General features: G+C 40.8%; 2 protein-coding genes across 2 annotated transcripts in view; both read left to right on the top strand.

Annotated features, from left to right (window-relative positions):
* LOC146612739 (uncharacterized) overlaps window positions 1-22,527 on the top strand; it is a 485,503-nt gene that overhangs the window by 51,692 nt on the left and 411,284 nt on the right. The window lies entirely within an intron of this gene.
* On the top strand, window positions 11,707-13,154 carry LOC146612748 (uncharacterized). Its single transcript, XM_085377424.1, has one exon. The coding sequence runs from the start codon at window positions 11,722-11,724 to the stop codon at window positions 13,108-13,110; it is 1,389 nt and encodes a 462-aa protein (XP_085233550.1). The 5' UTR covers window positions 11,707-11,721; the 3' UTR covers window positions 13,111-13,154.

Raw genomic sequence — 22,527 nt, 5'->3', positions numbered from 1 at the left:
TGAAATATTGATGTGTCATATTTGTCCAAGGCGTATTTCATTGTTATGGAAAAAGAGAATATCAAAATCATGATGACCAATTGGAGTGGTGATTTCTATGACTTTGTGTATATAATTTGGAATTTTGTACAAATGTAGGCCAATAAGGAATATATGATATCATTTCATTCTTTTCAAAGGTTTATTTGCATGACGCACAAACAGACACAATTGAAAGGTACAAATGTGCATGAAACGAATTCAAACGTGGTGCAGATGTGTGTCACAGGCTGATCTGGCTGTAGGCTGTGGCACGTGGCCAGAGGTGGCGCTGGTTGACTCGAGTCCATGTTAGTGCACAAAGTAAACAGCTCGCTGTAGTTGTGGAGCAAAAACGCTGAAACCGGAGAAATAAACCGTGCGAGGGGAACGATAACGACGACTAGAGTCTCCCGATCGTTTACTCTTGCTGTCCCGTGAACAACATCGGCGTGGTGTTACTTGTTTGCTGTTTTCGCGATCGCGTCGCGCGTGAGGATATCACCAGGTAAACTCGCCACATTTTTATACATTTTGTTGTTCAACAGCATCAAGACTGACGGAGTGTGTTTGAGATAACCTCACAAGTGTCACAGATGACACATTTGGTGTTTTTTTGCTGGTTTGTCGGTAGCAGCTCCTGAAACGCAAGACTGCCACACATCTGTTCGACCAACGCCAGTTGATCTAAACGCCAGTAGATCTGGAACACCGGACCACTGAAGGTCAAAGTGCGCTGTTTGTGGTCCACGGAAGAACATCGGTTTGTGTGACTGAATCCAGCCCACCAGAGGGACACTCACCTGTCCTGTGCAGCTTGATTTGGGGTTTCCAGGTGATATCCAGCAGTCTGCGCTGACGGTCGATCTCTTCCTCGTACTGGACGATCGTTTTTTCAAACTCCAAGAATATTTGTTCAGCAGCAGCAGTTAGTCGCTCGTTGATGAACTCTCTCAGATACTGAACTGAAGGCATCGTTGCTGCCGCAGCTCACACACAACTATACACTCTGCTACCTTCGAACTTTACTGACCCCGACACCTGTGGAAAGTTAAGGCTACTTCAGCTTTTTCCTGTTTACTTCCGCCTGGTGTCACATAGGGAAGTTCCGGCGGTGGAGGGCGGCTAACTTTCGTTCCGCTGTTGTCACATCGCTCTCACAGAAAACTTCATGTTTGATCTGAACAGTGATTTCAATCACAAAGTGACGACACAGCAGACGGACCCACAAATCTCACCAGCAGGTCTGCCTTCGTGGTTCCTCCGGGTTCAGTGACCGTTTTACCCACAACACAAACCGTTACCATGACTACCATGAATAGATGTCCAGCCCTCTATTTTAAAGTTTGGCATTAAATTATTTTTGGGTCTGTTTGGCTGAAATAATGTTATAATTCACTAATACTGGTTTTTGCACGACTCCAATCAGTGACAACACTCACATATAAATACATCTGTCTGCTTGCTTTCTTTGCTTAGTAGTAGTAGTAGTAATAATAATAATAATAATAATAATGACATTATTGTACATGTCTTGATGCATTCTCCCTGCCATCACCACTGATCAATGGTGAAGACTGTTTGCATATTAATGATCATGAAACTGACCTCACAGCTCGTTGCTGGTCAAATTCAAATTTAAATTCAAATTCAAATTTTATTTGTCACGTACACAGTCATACACAGTACGATATGCAGTGAAATGCTTAGACAACTGATCGTGACCTAAAGAAAAAAAAAGGAAAAGGCTATGAATAAGATAGGAAATAAATATGAAAAATTAAAAAGGGTAAATTTAACTAGGAAGGAATAAAATATAAATTAAGGTTAAAAATGAAATAACTGTACAACACAAATTAGAATGAAGGGTAAATTTAACTGGGAAGAATAAGATAAAATATATAAATTAAAGTTGAAAATAAAATAACTGTACAACAAAATACACAATATAGAACTATATAAGAATGTATGAAGAAATATAAATAAATAAATAAATATATATATACACACACACAATAACAGCAGCTGTACAAGTATTAACTGGAAATGAAGAATATAGTGACCAGTGTTGTGCGATCCACATTATGTCTTGTGCAGTGCAAATATGCTTAAAGTGATTTAAGTGATGAAGTGAAAACAATGTCCAGAATGTCCAGTGTGTGTGTAAGAACCATATGTGTGGGTCAGTACTGTGTGGTGGTGTGATTGAGAGACCGTATCGCCTGCGGGAAGAAGCTCCTCCTCAGTCTCTCTGTGTTGGTCTTCAGGGAGCGGAATCGCTTTCCTGACGCTGCTGGTGTCAGTCGCTGTGCAAAGGTACAGTTTATTGGCTGGAAGCCTGCAGTCAGCTAAGACTGAACGAGTTACCTGAATTAGTGACAAAACTTTTCTCCCACTGAAACACTTCCTGGGGTCATTGTTATACAGCTTTTTTGTTATTTCTTTATGACTCAAAAACAAAACAAACAAGAAAATAAAGAGTGTGTCTTCAAACTTCACACTGATCTGAACCCAAATAAAGGAAACAATAACAGATAATGAAAATCCTATTGGTGTAATCACTTATCATCAAAGATGGGCAGTAATGCGTTACTGTAATCCGATTACTTTTTTTAAGTAAGGTGGATGTGTAAAGCGCTTTGGGGTCGTTAGGGACTAGTAAAAGCGTTTAAAGCGTGGAAGTACTGACCTTACTTTGAGTTAGATTCTGTAAAAAGTGACAAAAACATTAGCGTCTGCTGTTCACTGTGTGAAAGATCTATCACTTTATCACCTCTTCAGGCTGTAAATCGTGTTTTTAAAAAGTAACTAAGTAATTAATTACTTTTGAAAATAAGTAATCTGTAAAGTAACAGGATTACCTTTTTGGGGAAGTAATCAGTAATTAGTTACTGATTACTTTTTTCAAGTAACTTGACCAAGATTGCTTATCACACAAAAACATGAAACAGGTAAATATTAAATTATATGTTAAAAATGTGTGTTATTTACAGCATAAATTTGATATAAATTTTGAGTCAGGACTTCAGCATCTTGACGAGGAATGAGCATGAAGGGAAGAACATTTTCTAACGTTTCTGCTCAACGAATGTCAGCAAACACTCATGTTTGTGTCTGCCAGATAAAGGTCCAGCTGCTGTGTGATGTGACTGAGAGAAAGATGTAAGAAGGATAGCAGAGGAAGAAGAGAGGTGAGATTAAGGGTAAGGATGCCCAGTAAGATTTGATAAACAAACAAAAAACTATACAAACAATAATGAATGAATGAAACTCGAGCTGTGAGTGATCTTTGATCAGGTTCTCTTTGTTTGAGAGATGCTGTCAGTGTGTTTCTGACTGCGCTGTACCTTCATGATCATCCTAGATCATGAAGTTACAGAGTTTGTCAGCTGTGACGAAACAAAGAAGAGTCCAGTTTAGAGGCAGCACTGTTACTCTCCAGACAAGCTGAGAGCAACAATTCTTCTCGTTTTAACAATATCCAAGAAAACAACCAGAGTTCTTCATCTCTCACTTGGAAGTAGCAAATATAACCACACAAAGAACCAGGAAATCATTATATTTACTGTCAGGTTTAACTAATGAAGAAGCTCCTTTGTGTTTTCTCTTGTCCAGCTGTCATTTCTCATGGTGTACAGGGTCTTAGTCTTGATGCATTCTCATCCACCTAAGTAAATCTCCAAAAGTTGGAGAATTTGCATAATCATGATGGAGCTGACCTCCCCTTCAGTAGCTAATTTCAATGCAAATGTGCTGTTTATAAGGTTGGGGAAACCTGCAGTCAGCTGAGACTGAAGAAGTCACCTGGATGAGTGACGAAACGTTTCTCCAGCTGAAGACGTCCAGATGAACAGAATCAACTTTTGGAGATCAGCCTTAGGTCAGTATCCTCTGATCTGAGGACGTGATGGCTGCAGTTACAGCCACACAGTGGTAATATCCACCAAATATTAGTGTAGAGGCTTATATGTAACACTGCTAACTAGCAGAGCTGCTCTGGGCAGCGTTATGGCACGATAATCTTAAGGGAGAATAAAAAGTCGACACACATATCTCATTCCTGACGGAGGAATCAGAATCAGAATCAGAATACTTTATTGATCCCTGGGGGAAATTATTTTTTGTTACAGTGCTCCATTTTAAACCAACATTAAGACAAGACAGACAATACGCTAACTAAGAATAGTACAATATATACATATATATATATACATACATACATACATACATAAGTCACTTATAAATAAATTCTGATAAATAAAGGACTCTCCCACTACACCTCTCCAGTGCATTCACAGAGTCGTTGCATGGTAAGACCTGGATGGGAAGTGGGCGGAGCCTTTTACCGTCATTTTATTACGGCGCAAAGTACAAACACCTGTGGACACACAATCCAACACCCCCACTTGTACACATGTTGGGGAAAAACAATCCTCCGGAAAAAACATCTTACATTCCAAACACAAATACAGAGAATTTTTCTAACTTAGACTTTGAAACTGGTTTCGTCATCATATCTGCTACCATTGACTCAGTTGGACAGTAATCAATGAGCACTTTCCTTTCATGTACAGCTGACCTTATAAAATGATATTTCACATCAATGTGTTTACATCTTTGTCTGTTCACTGGATTTTTTGACAAAGCGATTGTTCCCTGATTGTCCTCCAATATCATAGGTATTTCATACTCAAACTCATCAAGATCTTGAATCAAATAAGTCAAATACATACATTCCTGAACTGTTGCTGCTAATGCCATGTATTCGGCTTCACAAGTTGATAGTGCTGTAGTTGTCTGCTTTTTGGTTTTCCATGATATCAAAGGACCATTTTCATTTAGGCTTACACAATAACCTGTCATACTGCGTCTATCAGAAACATCGGATGCCCAATCTGCATCACTGTATGCTTGTAGACCTAGTTTTCCACTTGAACATTTCCTAAAACACAGTTCTTTTCCTCGACTACCTTTTAGGTACCTCAGAACATGTTTCACTGCTGTCCAATCATCAACAGTTGGCGCATTGAAATGTTGTGACAGTTTGCTGACAACATAGCTTAAATCAGGTCGCGTACAATAGCTCAGATAAATAAGACATCCTACCGCTTCACGATATCTCCTCACATCTGGTAATGTCTCGAATTTATCAGAATGAGTCCATTTCTGTTCACAGGGTGTTAACCTTGGCTTACAGTTTTGCATGTTAAATCTCTTTAAAATGTTCTCAATATATATTTTCTGTGACATTCTGACACATTCTTTTTCTTGAATAAAATCTATTCCTAGAAAATGGTTAAGTTTCCCCAGATCTTTCATTTGGAATTTAGAAGAGAGCATTTCTTTCACGCCTGAAAGCACATTTTCATTGTTAGCTGCAATGAGTAAATCATCCACCCACACTATGATGATTACTTTTTCACTTTCAGTTTCTTTTGAATACACACAATGATCAGCAATATTTTGTCTAAATCCACAACTGCTTAAATAGTCATGTAAGGTTTGGTTCCAGTTACGACCCGATTGCTTCAGCCCATAAAGTGATTTCTTTAGTCTGTACACCAGTTTATTAGTCTCACTTGATTCTGTCTCAAAACCTTCTGGTTGTTGTATATATATTTCTTCATTTATTGGTGCGTGTAGATAGGCGGTTTTTACATCCATCTGGTGAACCAACATATCATCCTGAACCACTTTCTGCATCAAAACTCTCACACTCGATAAGTTAGCAGTCGGTGAAAAAGTCTCCTCATAATCAACTCCTTTTGTTTGACTAAAACCTTTAGCCACAAATCGAGCTTTATATCTGTCTGATCCGTCTGAGTTCTTTTTAACGGCATAAACCCATTTACCCCCCACTGCTTTCTTACCCTCTGGTAAAGTGGTTAAAGTAAATGTGTCATTCTCCTTAAGGGATTGAATTTCTTCATTCATCGCTTTTTCCCATTCTTTTGACTCACTTGACACAATAGCTTCGCTAAATGATGTGGGTATTTCACACAACAATCTGTAGCAATAATCAACACTGGTTTGCATCTGTTCATTTTCACACTCTTTCACATCCGTGATATAATCACTCAAATAATCAGGTCTCTTTCTGATTCTGGATGGATAACGTGTAGCTCCAGCATCTACTTTATCATCAGTTTTAACCTCGGACTCAGTTTGACTGCTTTCACTACCATCTGGAATATCCTCATCCTTCGTCTGTTTGGGTTCACCATCTTTTCTGGATTCATAAACCTCATCTTCATACATCTGATCACTCTGTGTTTGTTGATCCATTGTCGCGGGATTTAGTATTTTTATCAATCTGTGCTTTTCAACTTTCCCGGTTTTTGGGAAATAGATCAAATATGCTGGACTATTTTTGTCATATCCCAAGAAAACACCTTTGTCGCATCTTGGATCCAGTTTTCCCCTATTTTGTTTATGTTACAGGAAAAATGTTTCTATGTTTCTTTACCTTCTTTTAAATGTGCAAGCATGCCCTTTTGTCTATGGTTAGATTAGTTCAGAATTATCTTTTTAGACTTTCTCAGCAAAGACATACTGTTTTGGGACATATTGTTTTAGATTGTTTTATCTCTCACAGCCTTCTCCCAGCTCTCTGCTGACGAGACTAGCGCCACATATGGAGTTGTTTATTTTATTTGTTTTGTATTTTCTTATCCTGTTCTCACTGTCTTTCCTATAAAAATTACCAAGCCACTGTGCATGGTGTGAGTTGTCCTTAGCAGCTCACCCGTGTACACGTTTGATAAAGAAAGTAACTTTGTCTCATTGTGTCTTTATTTCTCCTGGGTCTTTTACAGAGTTTTCCCCCAACATTTCTTGGTCCTTCGGAGCCGGAGCGCCTCCATCGTGTCCCATCTCCGTGACCAGTCCACGTTGCTCGTCTGTCGACAGCCCACACACTAGGTGTGTGGTCAAAGACCAAGGGCGTTAAATTCGAGTCTTGGCCAATGTTCTTAGAAAGCGACCCACGGTGGTGGGGCCCGATCGAGGTGGACCAGACCCGGCGACACTGACCAGGTAGATACAGACACACTGACACAATCTTGCGTAAAATCGTATTTTAAATTCAGGGAATTTAAAATAGCGAAAGTAGCTCGTCGCGACTGGAAGCTCCCCACTTCTGTGGGTTTAAAGTAGCTCGTCGGCTGGTAGCTTGGAGCTCGTCGACTGGAAGCTCCCCACTCTTGTGGGTTAGGTTTGGAGCTCTGGGTAGCTCCCCCAGCTGGGTCAAGGGAATAAGTAGCTCGTCTACAGAAAGACTGGCAGCTCCCCTTATGATAAGGGTTCCGATCGCGCGAATAAGTGTGAATGTGAATGTATGTGTGTGTATTGTTGTAACTAACGGAGCAAGCTGAATTTTCACGGTCCAATAAGAGACTGAGCTGCTCCTACTGTGTTTTTCTTTTACTGCTATTCACTGACGTGCTGGTGAGTTGAGAGAACGGTCGAGTTCCATCTCGTAAAGTTCACACCGCTTTTGGAAATAGTCCGAAAGTAGAAGGGCGTGTGAGCAACCACTCTCGTCTCTAATACCAGCGAAGGTGATAGCAGCTGTATCGTGTATATATTACTTAAACAAAAATAAGTAAATACATAAATAAGATGGGTAATCAAGCAAGTGAAATTAACACTCACTCCTGCTGACGAGCAGTGGTGAGAAAAGAAAAGTCCAGACGCCGGACAAAAACAGTGTCTGTAAACTGAGAGATTTAAGAAAACAAAATATAAAGTCAGAAGAATAGAACTCAACTGCCAGTTTAGTAAAACCAGAAGACGAGACACTGTGCAGTTCCCACAATCCTTTTAGTAAACCATCACTCATTCCTGCAGCCGCATCTGCAGCACCACCCATATCAGGAAGAACTTAATAATCCCTTATTAAGTGAAAACTAGAGATCACAGTAGTTTGAAGTAGTTTAAAAGGGTTGAAAACAGACCCCACTGAGTAGATATAAATATAAAAAGTACGAAATAAAGATGAACAAAGGGAAAATTACAGTAGAAATTATCTTTAGAGTATTTGAAATTAATAATAGCAAGGATAACAACCTGTAAAGTGATATTAACAATGAAACACAGTTGGCATGATGACCATGCCCAGCATGTATAAAATGAATATAAAGCAAATAATTCACACGAAAATATTTTAATAAAATAAATAAGGTATATTAAGGCTGTGTCACTGTTCAGCCAAGGACAGTGTGTGAAAAGGTAACTGTCTCCACCCTGGGAAAAGGATGATTCTGCAGGTCATCTGAAGCCCTTGATGGATACAAAATAAAATATAAATAATATATTATAATAGAACTGCCTGGTCCGCCATGCAACAGAGAGAACAAATGTGACCGCAGATTGGATGAGTTCTAAATTATCTGTTTGCTGAATAAGATGATCCTAACTAACAAATTGGCTCAGTAGTAATATAGTGGTACACACTGATAAAATATTATAATATGCTATTGCTGTTATATAAGACAAAGAGGATAATATTAACAATGACATAATATTAATATGAAGAGGCACCTTAATCGGTTATGATGTGAGGTGGATAATTGTTAAGCAGTAGTCTGCATCAAGCTTAAGGTTTGCTGAAACTCAGTGTAATGACATGTGAGATGAAGACAATACGGAGAATAACTAAACTAATGAAGTGCATAGAGGCACTTGACCAGCTTGAAACCTATCATCCTAGAATGACACATTGCTGAGATATAGAGCACACCTATAATAACAACCAATAAGCAAAACCCTGTAGACAACAGCTAAAACTACAGGATTGAGAAGCTGAATTAAATATGTAGACACTGCTAAGCTGATGAGCATGTTACACATTTTCTTTTCTTTTTATTTATTTGTTTCTTTTAGAGCAGAAGCTGCTGTAACACACCCAAAGAAAGACTCTAGGTCTGACCAACCATCTCAGTCATGGGCAAAAAGATGTCAGTCAATAAAAGTCTAAAAGATAATTTATTGACAAAAAATATATCAAGAGATAAAAGATAAAACAGTCCAGTGTCCCACTTAAGAATTGTATAAAAACACACAGTCCCAAGGCCAGAGCCAGCTATGCCACACGGCCAAGTTGCACTCCACATGTTGCCTTTAACAGGGTTAGAAGTTGTCCTTGGAGACCCACCACCCTGCAAGCATATAGTCAGTGGTCACTCAAGCCTCTGCAACCCTGCTGCCTTTAGGCTGTGGCATATAATAGGCCCTGGCCTGCACAGAGAGACAAAACGACACAGCAGTGTTTGTAGTGTGGGCTATAAGAAGACCAGTGTATCAGTGCAATCAAGTACACCTGCCTCTAATTAGTCCAACCCCATTCCAGCCATTGGCTCACCAAAAATGTGACACACACAAAACCACTCCCAACCCAGTGCAACTTCACACAATAATATGGAGCTGAATTAACACAGGCACATTAGTCTACCATGTTACAAGCTGCATGCTATTACAAGCCAACATATGCAGACTTCTGCCTTGTTCGGGTGGCAGCATTTTTCTTTTTTCTTTTGTGTCCTGACACGTTTATGTTTTTTGTTTTTGTTTGATTATTTTGTTGGTTTTGGAAACGAATTTAAACGAACTTGTGACAATACTTGAGAGTCACAGTGACACATAGTGATTAGGCATATGATTGAAAAATGCCTAGGTTTAGAGCTGTGAGCTATGCAAAGTTAAATATATATATACATATATATATATATATGTATAAATGGGAAACAACCCTAACTTGAAAGTTTGAAATGTGTGAGATCCATGAATTGTTTGAAAAACTAGAAATTATTCAACACTGCCTTAAGTGAAAATGTAGTGTTGCATCTATTCTCCCAAACCAAGACAAACAAAAAAGAAGAAGCTTTCTGTAACTTCAAAATAAGGCTGACTGTTGACAATAGACTAAAACACTAATTCGCAGGTGGCTATCAGGAACAGAGAGGCGAGCAAAGTCACAAACACCAAGGCTGCAGACAGCCACGCAGAAACAGCAGATAACATAGAGACAACGCCTGCTAGAACCGTGGAGAGGAAGGTCACTTCCCACGAGATTGTAGGAGTAGAGGACAAATTAGTTGTAAAGTCAGCTTCAGGCCACACAACTGCACAACAATTAACTGCCCTTTTAGAACTAGTACACACAGCAAGTGGCCGCAGGTGCTTTATTAAATGCATATATGACCCGTCGTGTCCAGTAAATTTGCTAGGTAGAGACGCTCTGACAAAACTTAAGATAGCAGTCATGCCATTCTTTTCTGGTATTACACCTGAGTGCCAGAAACCGACCGAGTATCACAACATTCTGAGATTTAAACAAACTCCAGGCCCAGATCCACCTTATGATCAGCAAGTGTGGAAGCTAGGAGAACAGCATTTGACCTTACAGCACAGGCCGAAATTGTGTAGGTTACGCAGTAACCACAGATAGTAAAATAATAGAAGCAAAACCACTTTCTTCTTCATGTCCTGCACAGAGCGCTGAGCTGATAGCTGTGATACGCGAAAGCTAAATACACAAAGACAAACTAATAAACATACATACAGACAGCCAGTATGTTTTCTCTGCTGTGCATCATTTTGCAAAAAATTTGGCATAACAGAGGAATGATTACACCAACTGGCAAACCAGCATGCCAACCTCTTACAAAGCCTACTGACTCTTTCATTACTACAGGCAACAATTTTGCTGACAGAGCAGCAAAATAGGCGGCACAAAAGACAAACATCACATTGATGGCAGCAAACACACATCAGATTCCACTGGATGTGTTGAAAAATGAACAAAAACAGCAAGCACAGCAGAGCAGGCAAAATGGTTAAAACACGGTGCAGTTCTGACAAACGACTTAATGATGTGTTATGGCAAGCCAGTGTTGCCAAAAAATTCCTCCACAAAATGGCGGCATTAGTGACTCATGGCTGTACGCATTTGTCAACGGGGGGACTGACCAGTATTGTCAACTCTCATTTCTACACTGTAAATTCTACACTGTAAATTTTGAAACCTCAGCAAAACAATTTGTCAGAACGTGCATGACGTGTCAAAAATATAATGCTCAGGGAAACCTGAGACCACACAATCCACATGGACTTTATTGAGCTAAATGAATGCCAAGGGTAAAAATACACCCTAGTGGTTATAGATGTATTCTCAAAGTGGCCAGAAATCTACCCAGTGAAAAAGGCAGATACAATTTCAGTAGCAAAATGTATGTCTAAGTTGTAGGAAAATAAAGAGATGATTGTAAATGACGAAGAATGTAATGATGTCTATCAAGTGTCTTGCAGATCACAGCCCGGTGACTGGGTTCTGATCAAAGTGCTCCAAAGGAAAAACTGGAGCTTGCAAAATAGCGGAACGACCATCTTGCATCCATCAGAGCCAGTAAGTGAAGCCATCTAAACACAGCTGACGGCAGGCTTGCCCACTTGTTGTGATCTCGCCCGGTGGAGGGGTCAGCTTTCCTGGCCGGGGGGTCTACTCGCGACAGGAGGGTGTGTTCCGTCGTCATGAGGTGGTGGCTCTTAACAACTGCAGCGGCCCTGACCATGGCCGGGCTCCTCACCTTTGCTTCCGTGAGGGACAACAAGTCACGCTATATGTAGAAAAGGCAGACACTGTATGACAAAGGACAGTACACCAAGTTTCCCCATGGCTACGCCACTAACTTCTGGTGGCAGTTTATGAACACTACAGCTCACTTGAATAATAAAACTGACTGCTATGCATGTACCCATATGCCCCTATCCTCACAGACGTCTGGCCTGTGGCCGTACAGCATACCTGAAGATCGCAGTTGGTGTCTGTTGGGCCTGGCAACACATCCAGGCTACGGTACTCTTTGGTCCAAAGCCAACTACAGCATCCCAGCAAAAGCAACCTGGAGGTCATCATCACTCACAAATGTGAACTGTTCCGGACAGACCTACCTACTGACCTGGCCCCAAGTCTCAGACCCACTGCCTGATGTAATTCTACTGAACAAACTGAACGCATCACAACTGCCAGTATGTGTGATGAACAATGGATCGCGGGCAGTGGGGGAGCTGCCTACTCACCTATGTAAGTCCATATACACTTTCTGCCCACCAAGGAACGAGAGGAAGTGTATGACCTGTTCAATCAACGCCACCTGTGCCAGTAACACGACGCTGATGGCCCTAAACTGTCGCTCCGACTACAGCTACCGAATGCCACTACAAACAAAGACTCAGTACCAGACAGGATGTGCACGGACGGCACCCAGCAGCAGAGGAACCAGAGTTTTGGCTGACTGGTACTTCCTATGTGGCAACAAGGCTTATCTGTCACTCCCTGAAGGTTGGGGAGGTCTGTGCGCCCTGGTGGAATTATCAGATCACGTTTTCTTCATGCAAAGTGTTGCACATCACCCAAGCAGCCGGCAGAGACGTGAAGTGGACATCGCCTCCCCCAATTCTTTCGGCATTACCGTGGACACTGGAGTGCCGGGAGAGTTTCGCATCTGGGGAGGAGGAGTGAAATTCTTACAGAGCTTGATCCCCGGCATTGGAGTTGCCGAGGTGCGGGATCATGTGGAAATCAACCGATATGCTCTGCTACGACACATCAACTTGACTAAGACCCTGGGAACGGCCTTAGCAGGAGAACAGCAGGCCATCAGAACGATGGTGCTGCAGAACAGACTGACACTAGACCTGCTAACAGCATCACAAGGAGGAGTTTGCAAGCTGATCGGGGAAACATGTTGCACTTTTATCCCTGATGGATACGAAACTGGAGGAGACATTTATGAAGCTTTGCAGAATTTGACCGCTCTGCAAAAATATGTCACTGACCACACACCTGGAGCAGCTACAGCACAAGGCTGGCTGGACTGGCTGTTCAGCGGTTCATGGCTGGCTGCTGTAGCAAAGCCATTTTTCCTTCTAGGTCTCATCATGATAGCACTGCTCATATTAGTGTTGTGTGTGTTGCCATGCCTAAGAGTAATGATTTCACAGATGATAACAACTACAATGACTGCTTATGTTGCCGTGCCTGAAGAAGAACAACATCCCGTTGCAATTCTGTTAGAGGAGAACTTGTACTAGCTGCTAATAAATGACGTGGTGATTAAAAATGACTTGTCAAGTGATCATGCACTGATTAAAACATTAGTAGGTTATGCAAGTTTTCATGCTTTTATTTTTTTGAAGTCTTCAGTTTTAAACATAAAGTTTCCATTTTAAATATGAAGTTTTCATTATTTTACATATAAAGTTTTCAATTTAAGGTTTGCATCGTTTTAAGTATAAGGTTTCATGCTTGTTTTTTTTGAAGTTTTCATTTTACATATTAGGTTTTCATCATTTTTAAATATAAAGTTTTCATTTTACTTTTCACCCTTTTATTTTTTGTAAGTTTTCGTTTTAAAATATATCCTTTATTTTTTGTAGTTTTAGTTTTATTATTTTTTCTTGTTTATTCCACTTGTTATTTCATTTACTATGTTTTTCTTTGTATTATTTTCTTTTGTTTTATTCTTTAGACCAAATGACTGCCATTTCTGCTATGCTGACATTTTGAAAAATTAAAAAATTGTTGTTTAAGATACTTAATAAATAACCTTCACAGACAATTGTTGTATACATTTAAAATAAGTTAAAACAGGAGGGAATGTTACAGGAAAAATGTTTCTATGTTTCTTTACCTTCTTTTAAATGTGCAAGCATGCCCTTTTGTCTATGGTTAGATTAGTTCAGAATTATCTTTTTAGACTTTCTCAGCAAAGACATACTGTTTTGGGACATATTGTTTTAGATTGTTTTATCTCTCACAGCCTTCTCCCAGCTCTCTGCTGACGAGACTAGCGCCACATATGGAGTTGTTTATTTTATTTGTTTTGTATTTTCTTATCCTGTTCTCACTGTCTTTCCTATAAAAATTACCAAGCCACTGTGCATGGTGTGAGTTGTCCTTAGCAGCTCACCCGTGTACACGTTTGATAAAGAAAGTAACTTTGTCTCATTGTGTCTTTATTTCTCCTGGGTCTTTTACAGAGTTTTCCCCCAACAGTTTATAAGCATAGCACAATGATCCGAATTTTTTCATTCTAGAAAGATCAGGTCTTTTTCCAGTTAACATCTTATACGCTGTCTGACCTGTGCGTTTGTTAAAACATCGGTTCCGAATCACTCCCGCGGTTTGTACTGCATATGGCCATAAAGACTTTGGCAATTCGCTCTCAACTAACATGCATCTCGCCATGTCAAAAAGTGTACGCCAGTTCCTCTCTGCTGTTCCGTTTTGATGAGGCGAATATGGCGCCGAAGTTTCCTGCCTAATGCCGTGTCTACTTAATAAATCTCTGAACTGTCTGCTTGTAAATTCAGTTCCATTATCAGAACGAATGCACTTGATTTTCCCATATGACGCCACCTCTGCAATAAATCTTTCAGTTGCTTGAGTTGTATCACTTTTGTGTTTCAGATTATATACAAATGTTGCACCTGAATAATCATCAACAAACGACAGAACATACTTAAACCCTTCTTTAGAGTTTGGCGTAATCGGACCAGCTAAATCCGTATGTACCAACTCTAATGCTGCCCTGGCCTTTTCATCTGGTTCTCGGTTCCTAGTTTGAGTAAACTTCCCTTGTATACAGGCTTCACATTGCATATTTTTGTTGATTTTACCCTTAATTTCCATTCCATCAACGACATTTTGCAGATTTTGAACATCCTCATAATTACAGTGTCCTAGAATTTCATGCCACGTTTGCATATCAAAACATCCATTACATTTCTCTTCAAACTCTTGCACAGTGTTTATAAAGAACAGTCTCTCGTGTTCATATATAGGGAATTTTGTTCCATCAACATGTTTAAGAAAACTGTCCCCGTGTTTGAAAACCACAGTGGCTCCGTTACTAGTAGCTGCTTTTACTGACAAAATGTCCTGTGGAAACGATGGAATGTAGAGTGCTTGTTTCAATGTTACCTTGTGACTGCGTCCTTTACTGTCAATCATACTTATCTCAGCATCTCCTCGCCGCTTTGCAGCTCCTCTGCTCCGCCTTCCGTCAGCCAACTCTACACAATGAGCCTCGGGTCGAAATGTGTCATCAAAAGTCTTAAAACTCTCGATCTTCGTAAAGATATGTGACGTCGCTCCCGTATCCACCAGTAGCTGGTTATTCAGCATCTCTTGGCCGCCGTCCGGGACCCTCTGGGGTTCGGAGCCCGTCCTGAACGCGTAGTCCTTCTCCACAACCCCTCTCGCTTCATCCCGTCTTAGCTTCCTTCTACAGGTCGCATCTTTGTGTGTACTACTCCGGCAAAAACTGCACCATACTCTGGATCGGCACCTTCTTGCAGTGTGTCCCTTTAGTCCACATTTAAAACACACAATCTCATTATTCTTTGATCTTCGGTCATCTGCTCGCCATGAAGTAGAATCCTGGTCTAATTGCACTTTTGTCCTCATTACGTTGTCATCAGTTACAGCTGCACGCATTCTCTCGGTTTCTTCATAACTTCTGAGTTTTACTTTAAACTCTGAAAATGTGATTTTTGCTTCGCTCTGTGTAACGTGCACAATCAGGGGTTTAAACGTCTCTGGTAGACCTCTCATTATCATTGCGATCAGAAGTCCATCAGTTAATGACTCACCCGCATTTTTTAACGCTGTGATAATTGCTTCTGCTCGGATAATATAGTCCGTCACACTTTCATTCTTTTCATTTGTGAGAGAAGTAAGTTCGGTGTACAGACTTATGATCCTTGGCTTGCCCACTCCTGCATAATGACCTCTCAAAATTTTTAGGGCTTTCCGTCCGTCATCAACTGCATCTCTCATAACTAACGATAAACTTTTGTCATCCAGAAATTGTATCAACTCTGCATATGCTTCTGCATTTTTGTCATCATCTTCACCATCGGCTTCTTCATCACCCTCAGCCTTTAAGATGACATCTTTCAAACCTTGTAGTCTGAGATGACCAAGGAACTTCGTTTCCCATATCTCATATTTCCTTTCATCTCCATCAAACTGCAAACGGGAATATCGACTGCCCGACTCTGCCGTGCGTCTGCTCATGATGCACAAAAACGCTTACTCACTCAATCGTGCCAAACTTTTAACACCTGCCGGTAACCTGCGGCTTTCCAGGAAACGCTGCCCTTCCTTTGGCAGTTACAGGATCTCTAGGATCTCTTTCCTGCTGCTCTGGGCCCATAACCTGTTAGCAGAGCTGCTCTGGGCAGCGTTATGGCACGATAATCTTAAGGGAGAATAAAAAGTCGACACACATATCTCATTCCTGACGGAGGACTCTACCACTACACTTCTCCAGTGCATTCACAGAGTCGTTGCATGGTAAGACCTGGATGGGAAGTGGGCGGAGCCTTTTACCGTCATTTTATTACGGCGCAAAATACAAACACCTGTGGACACACAATCCAACAACATTCACACTTTTCTTTCTTTGAACATAGAATTTCATTTACAGGATAATAAATAACTGGGTTTGGTTTAGAATTAATTTAAATACTCATATAACACTGTATTCTAAAATAAGTGCGCACATTTTAGTTGACACTGTTATGTATGATTTAATCTTTTTGTTTTCTGAGTTACCTCAGCTGCAGCTGCTCCAGTCTCTTGATTGATGAGCCAAGAGGTGGAAAAGGGGCGGAGCAAGTCTGTATGGAGAACTGCAAACTGGCTCATACCATAACTCTGGATCATGGGGGGAATTGGATTTTTTTTAGTTAGTTTTTTTGTGTATTTTACCCCTTTTATGTGTTTTTGTGGGATGATCAGCCACTATTAAGTTTCTCCTTTGTCTCACTTACCTGACAGAGGGAGCTCGACGCGCCGCCGCTTTGACAGCTGGCTCGGGCAGGAGTTGTTCGGTTAGAGGCTTGCTGTTTGGAATAACACTCGATCGCCGGTGGATTGGCATAATCTGGACTGTGACTGGGTCAGAATGGCAAGTAGTAGTGGAGGGCTTTCTGACGATGAGGAAATGGACATTGATTGAAATAAATTGGACATAGTAGAAACGTGGGGGTTAGGAAGGACAGGTTGAAATCTGCGCCAACACGGAAGCGAGCACTTGAAGAGGAAGATGGTAGGCATGAAGTAATGATGGAAGAATTTAAAGTGATATTGAAATTCAAACCTGGGAATGAAATAATGGGACTGAGTCCAATTGCTCTGACTGAGCTCTGAGCTGGCTAAGGTGCTCCGAGACGGGTGATTGTTTGTGAAATGTAAAAATGCAGAACAAAAGTCTAAAGCGCTTGTGGTGGAGGTGTGGTCCAGGTGTTCTGGGAATCCATCCTACTTGGCAAACCATCCTACCCGTTGTTTCTGCGCATGCGCACAACATGAAATTAACTGCCAAACCATCCTACCTTTGTTAATGTCACCTGCAAGCATACTTAAACTGCTAAAATTCAGTGGCGAACCATCCTACCTTTGTCAACATGAGCTAGAAACGTACTTTAACAGCTAAAATTGCCAAAGTAGGATGGTTTGTCAGAACACCGGGCACGGCTGCAGGGGAGGAGTGGTGCAGTGAGCTCAACGGGGCGGTGCTGGAGACGCAGGTGAGAACAGCTGATGGCGTTCGGACTGATGATGGTTTCCTTCCCCTTTTTTAGTGAGATGGGAGAGGAGCAGAGAGGAAGCTGGGAATCAGCTGAGACCGGAGCTGTCAGACTGTGCACAGTCATAACAAATGAAAACTAAAAATAAACGTGGCATCTGGCGACAAAGAACTGTGCGTGTGTGTGAAGTGCATTTCACAGCGCTCAAGTTGAAAATGCTTTGTAAAAAAGGAGATTATGGACAGGAAGGTGGTTAGTGAGAGGAGAGGATGTAGAGGAGTGATTTCAGGTATTCCCAGTGGGGAAAATCTGGAGGAGATGAGGAAAGTGATCAACGGAGGAGAAATCACTGGAATAAAAAGACTGCAAGCTGTTAGAAATGGAGAAAAATAGTCCGTCAGTACTGCTTGAGTTCCAAGGGAATAGCTGCCAGAGAAAGTCATGGTGGAGTACATGAGTTTTAGTGTCCGTGTTTATGTGCTTCCTCCACTCAGGTGCTACAAATGTCAGAGCTTTGGTCCCATAGTGTGTAAAGGAAGAGTGAGGTGTGGAAGATGCGGGGGAGAACATATGTATGGTGACTGTGGCAGGAGTCAGGTTAAGTGTTGCAACTGTGGGTGGCCACATGCAGCAGCGCATGACAGGTGCACAGTAAGGAAGCAGGCAGCAGAGATTCAACAAGTTGGAACAGAGGAGAGGATATCTTATGCAGAAGCTTTGAGGAGAGTAAATAACAAGGGCAGAAAACCTGATGAGGAACAAGGAATAGGTGATGGGAGAGGGATGGAGGAGAAGGGCAGGAATCAGCCTGAAGTCCAAATGGATAAACGTGTCTTGTTCTTGGCGCAAGTCAAAACAGAAAAGATCAAGATAGTAGTAAAAGCAGCAGCAAAGTTTTTCAAAGTGAAGATTTGTCTTGGGGAAAAATACATTGAGATCTTAGTCATGGAGAATGTACATCAGACCCACAAGCTATAACTTAATGCTAATTCTTCAATGGAAAGCTAGGAGCGTATTGCAAATGGACAAGAACTGAAGGGAGCTATTTGTGCATTAAATTTGAAGCCGGGTATTATATGTGTACAAGAAACAGATTTAAACCAAGTCTAGACTTTGTTATTCAAGGATACTCGAGCATTCAGGTGGGTAAAAGTGGAGGATGTGCAACGTTTGTTAAGAATGAAATTAAGTATAGTCGGCGACAGCAGAGTTAGAGGTGATAGTTGTAGAAGTATGGTCTCAGAAAGGAAATATCAAAATAATTAATTTTTAGAGTCCGTTTAAAAAGTTGGAGAGGAAAGAAATGCAAATGCTTCTTAGGGATTGGAGAGGGAAACTACACCAAGCACTTTATAAGGGCAGTGTAATGACACCAGTGGGAAGGTGGTAGAGGATGTAGTTGAGGAGAAGGATTTAGTGGTTCTAAATGATGGCTCTGGCACAAGGGTGGATTTGGTAAGAGGTACAGAGTCGTGTCCTGATGTCACAATGGTTTCACAATGTTTGTCAGGTAGGAGCACATGGAAAGTGTTAAAAGAGAGTACGATTGGTAGTGATCATTATCCGATAGTTATTGATATTTGTGTAGACGCTGATGCAACAGAAAAAGAGGAAATGGAGGTTTGACGAAGCAAACTGGTGTTTGTGTAAAACATTAAGCATCAGTTAAATTCTACAGTTAGTCAGATTATGACTTATGCAGCAACAGCATCCATCCCAAAGAAAGGTGGCAGTAAAAGGATAAAGGTAGTGCCATGGTGGACGCAAGAACGTACAGCCATAATCAAAGCCAAGAACAAAGCATTTAAAATGCTGAAAAGAGCACTGTGTGTTTAAAAATCTCATATGCTACAAAAGGAAACGGGCAGAAGTAAGAACGGTAGTTAAATCAGCTGAGAGGGAATATTGGAGGAAGTACTGTAATACTTTGGGGAGATCGACCCCTTTGGAGAGTCTGGACAACTATAAAGAAAATGTCTGGGAAGAGGAACGAGTATGGTTATCCAGTAATGAAAGATAATGACAGATTATTAGTAGATAATAGGAGTAAAGCTGAATTATTGGAAAGAGCATTTGCAAAAGTTCACAGCACAGAAAATTACTGCAGAAATCAGCGGAAGAGAAGAAACACGAAGGTCTGATAAATATCATGTTTTCAGTAGCAGAGTTAAATAATTCATTAATGGAAGTAAGAAATACGACTCCAGGTAGAGATCAGATAGTTATTGTATGATTAAAAACTTAAGCAACCCTCGTAAGACTATATTAGTAAAATGTTCAAAGTATGGGAAGAAGGTAGAAACGATCATTGTTCCCGTATGTAAGCCAGGAAAGGATCCAGCCTTGGCGGAAAGTTATAGACCGATAGCTTTGACATCACATTTGGGGAAAGTAATGGAAAAAATGGTGAATGAAAGATTAATTGACTTTTTGGAAACTAATAGTAAGATCAAGTATTACCAAAGTTTAGAAAAGGAAGAAGCACGATAGATCCAGCTGTGCGTCTAGAGCATGAAATAAGGCGTGCCCAAGTGAACAGTGAGAGTGTAGCAGCCGTGATTGTAGATGTCGAGAAGGCGTACGATGTGATGTGGAAAGAAGGACTCCTGATCAGGTTGCATCAGATCGGTATTAAACGGAGGACGTATAAATGGATTTGTAGGTGGAGAAACCGCGCCAACCCACACTCCAGTCCAGAAGGTGGCAGTAATGCACCTAAAGTTGTTTTGCCAACCGCCATTAAAATGTAGAAGAAGACGGTGATGCGGGCAGGTCTGTTTGAGTCTTACACATTGAGTAGAGTTCTGTTACTTTGACCTGTTTTATGGGCCTAAGATTTTGATGATCTTTTGTATAAATTTAACCAACTTTGATTTTGGGTTAAATGAAAAAACAAACAAACAAACAAACAAACAAACAAACCTTTTTTGGACTTTAACCTGTGCCTGAGTTTCCTTCACTGTTCGGTCCATCACAGGTCAGTAATGGATTTCTTTAAAGCCCAGTGTTGATGCTAGCTGGTTTACACGTGTACTTCTGCTGTTTAATACATGAGTGAGATTATTCTACATTCTGCTAAATATTTCAAATATTCAAAGCTCTTTATTTACAGGCTCCACAGAAACCAGGGCCAAGCCTATCCAGAAGAAGCAGCCTTTGGAGGAGGAGCTACAGCAGTGAACATGAACGGCTTCATTTAGGAGCTGAAGAGCTGCTGTGTTCTCTCTATTGTTCATTCAGTCCAAGAGAAAATCATGTTGCTGCTTTTCATTTGGATGATGATAGTCTCCTTTCAGACTGGTGAGTCATCAAAAGATGGAGTGAGATGTAAAAGGAGATGATGGACATGAAAATATCTGGATGTTGTTTGAATTGATTCACTTTTTATAAACTAAGTTTAAAGATGCAGAAACATGATGGTGAAATATGTCTTTGTTGTTTTCAGGATCCTCTGAGGATTTACTGACACCATCTAAAGATGTAGTGACGAGTTTGGAAGGAGGCACTGTGACTCTCTCCTGCAACTATTCAGGTTATGTTCAGAACCTTTTCTGGTACCATCAGAAGTCTGGTTCACATCCACAGCTTGTTATGGCAGAACATTCAGAGCAAACAGAAAAGCTGAAGTTTATACATGACAAAGAAAAACAGCAGTTTCATCTGGAGATCTCCTCTGCTGCAGTGTCTGACTCTGCTGTGTACTACTGTGCTGTGAGGCCCACAGTGACAGGAAACAGCAAAACTCTGTACAAAAACCTTTGGAGCAAAGACAACAGAATACTCCACAACATCCACTAGAGGGAGCCACACACTGTTAAACCTCTGATTCTTGTGTCATTGGACTGATGACAAAGACAACAGAGAAATGAAGCAGTAAAGATCAGAGACAGAGCTGCTGTGGAAGCACAAAACTATTTGATTGGCTGAGCTATTAAACTGGCCCCGCCCACTGAAGTTGAGCTCATCCAATGACATTATTTGTTGGTCATTGTGCTGCAGTGGAAGAACATTGTTCATGTGCTGTCTGTCTGGCTTTGATAACTCCAAAGACATGTTGCTGCACCTCTTTTTGCTTCTATCTCACATTACAGGTGAGTTTAAGAACAGGGATTAAAGTTTAGTTGAAGCTGCTGCATTAAGCAGATATACAGACTGCATTTCACTACTTTTCTTCTTTCTTTTTCCAGGACTAACAGCTGGAGACTCAATCACTCCTCAACATACTGAAGTCACTAAAACAGAAGGAGAATCTGTCACACTCACATGTAGCTATGAGACAACATCAGAGTATGTACGCCTTTACTGGTACAGACATGATTCTGACCTTCAGGCTCCTCAGTTTATATTGTGGAAAGAAGCAAGATCATGGAGTGATCAATATATTCCTGATAATCGATATGACTCAGAAACCTCACCAACAATAACTAATCTGACCATAGCAGCCCTAACCCTGGCAGACACAGCTCTCTACTACTGTGCTCTAGAAACACAGTGATACAAAGTGTAGAAGAGGCTGTACAAAAACCTGAACACAGATATCTGACTACTCTTCAAAGAGGAGGGAAGTGGTATTCAAAGCACAGCTTCATATCAGATGGATTCTGCTAATTCCTGTTTTATCAGAGTCACTGTGGTTACAGCTGCTAATGAAACACTGTGGGAGGATTCACATGAGCAGCAAATCCACATCAACCACAAACCAACTGCAGGAACGTTCAGACACAATAAAAACTGTCAAACATCAAAAGCTGCTCATTTACACTATTTTATATTTAGTGGATGAGGACATGCAGAAATGCAGCAGAAGCTAAATAAACAGAGTAACAGAGGTTTATCTCTTTAAGGTAAAATCTCTCACATGAAGCTAAAAGTCTTCAGCTCAGTTTTTATTCTTTTGCAGAATTTATGTTG

Source organism: Diplotaxodon limnothrissa, linkage group LG18 (genome assembly GCF_057381915.1).
Source record: "Diplotaxodon limnothrissa isolate DT_005_m linkage group LG18, D_limnothrissa_male_GT1.1, whole genome shotgun sequence".
Lineage (NCBI taxonomy): Eukaryota > Metazoa > Chordata > Actinopteri > Cichliformes > Cichlidae > Diplotaxodon > Diplotaxodon limnothrissa.
The sequence above is the reverse complement of the archived record's forward strand: the minus strand, read 5'-3'. Positions and strand labels throughout refer to the sequence as shown.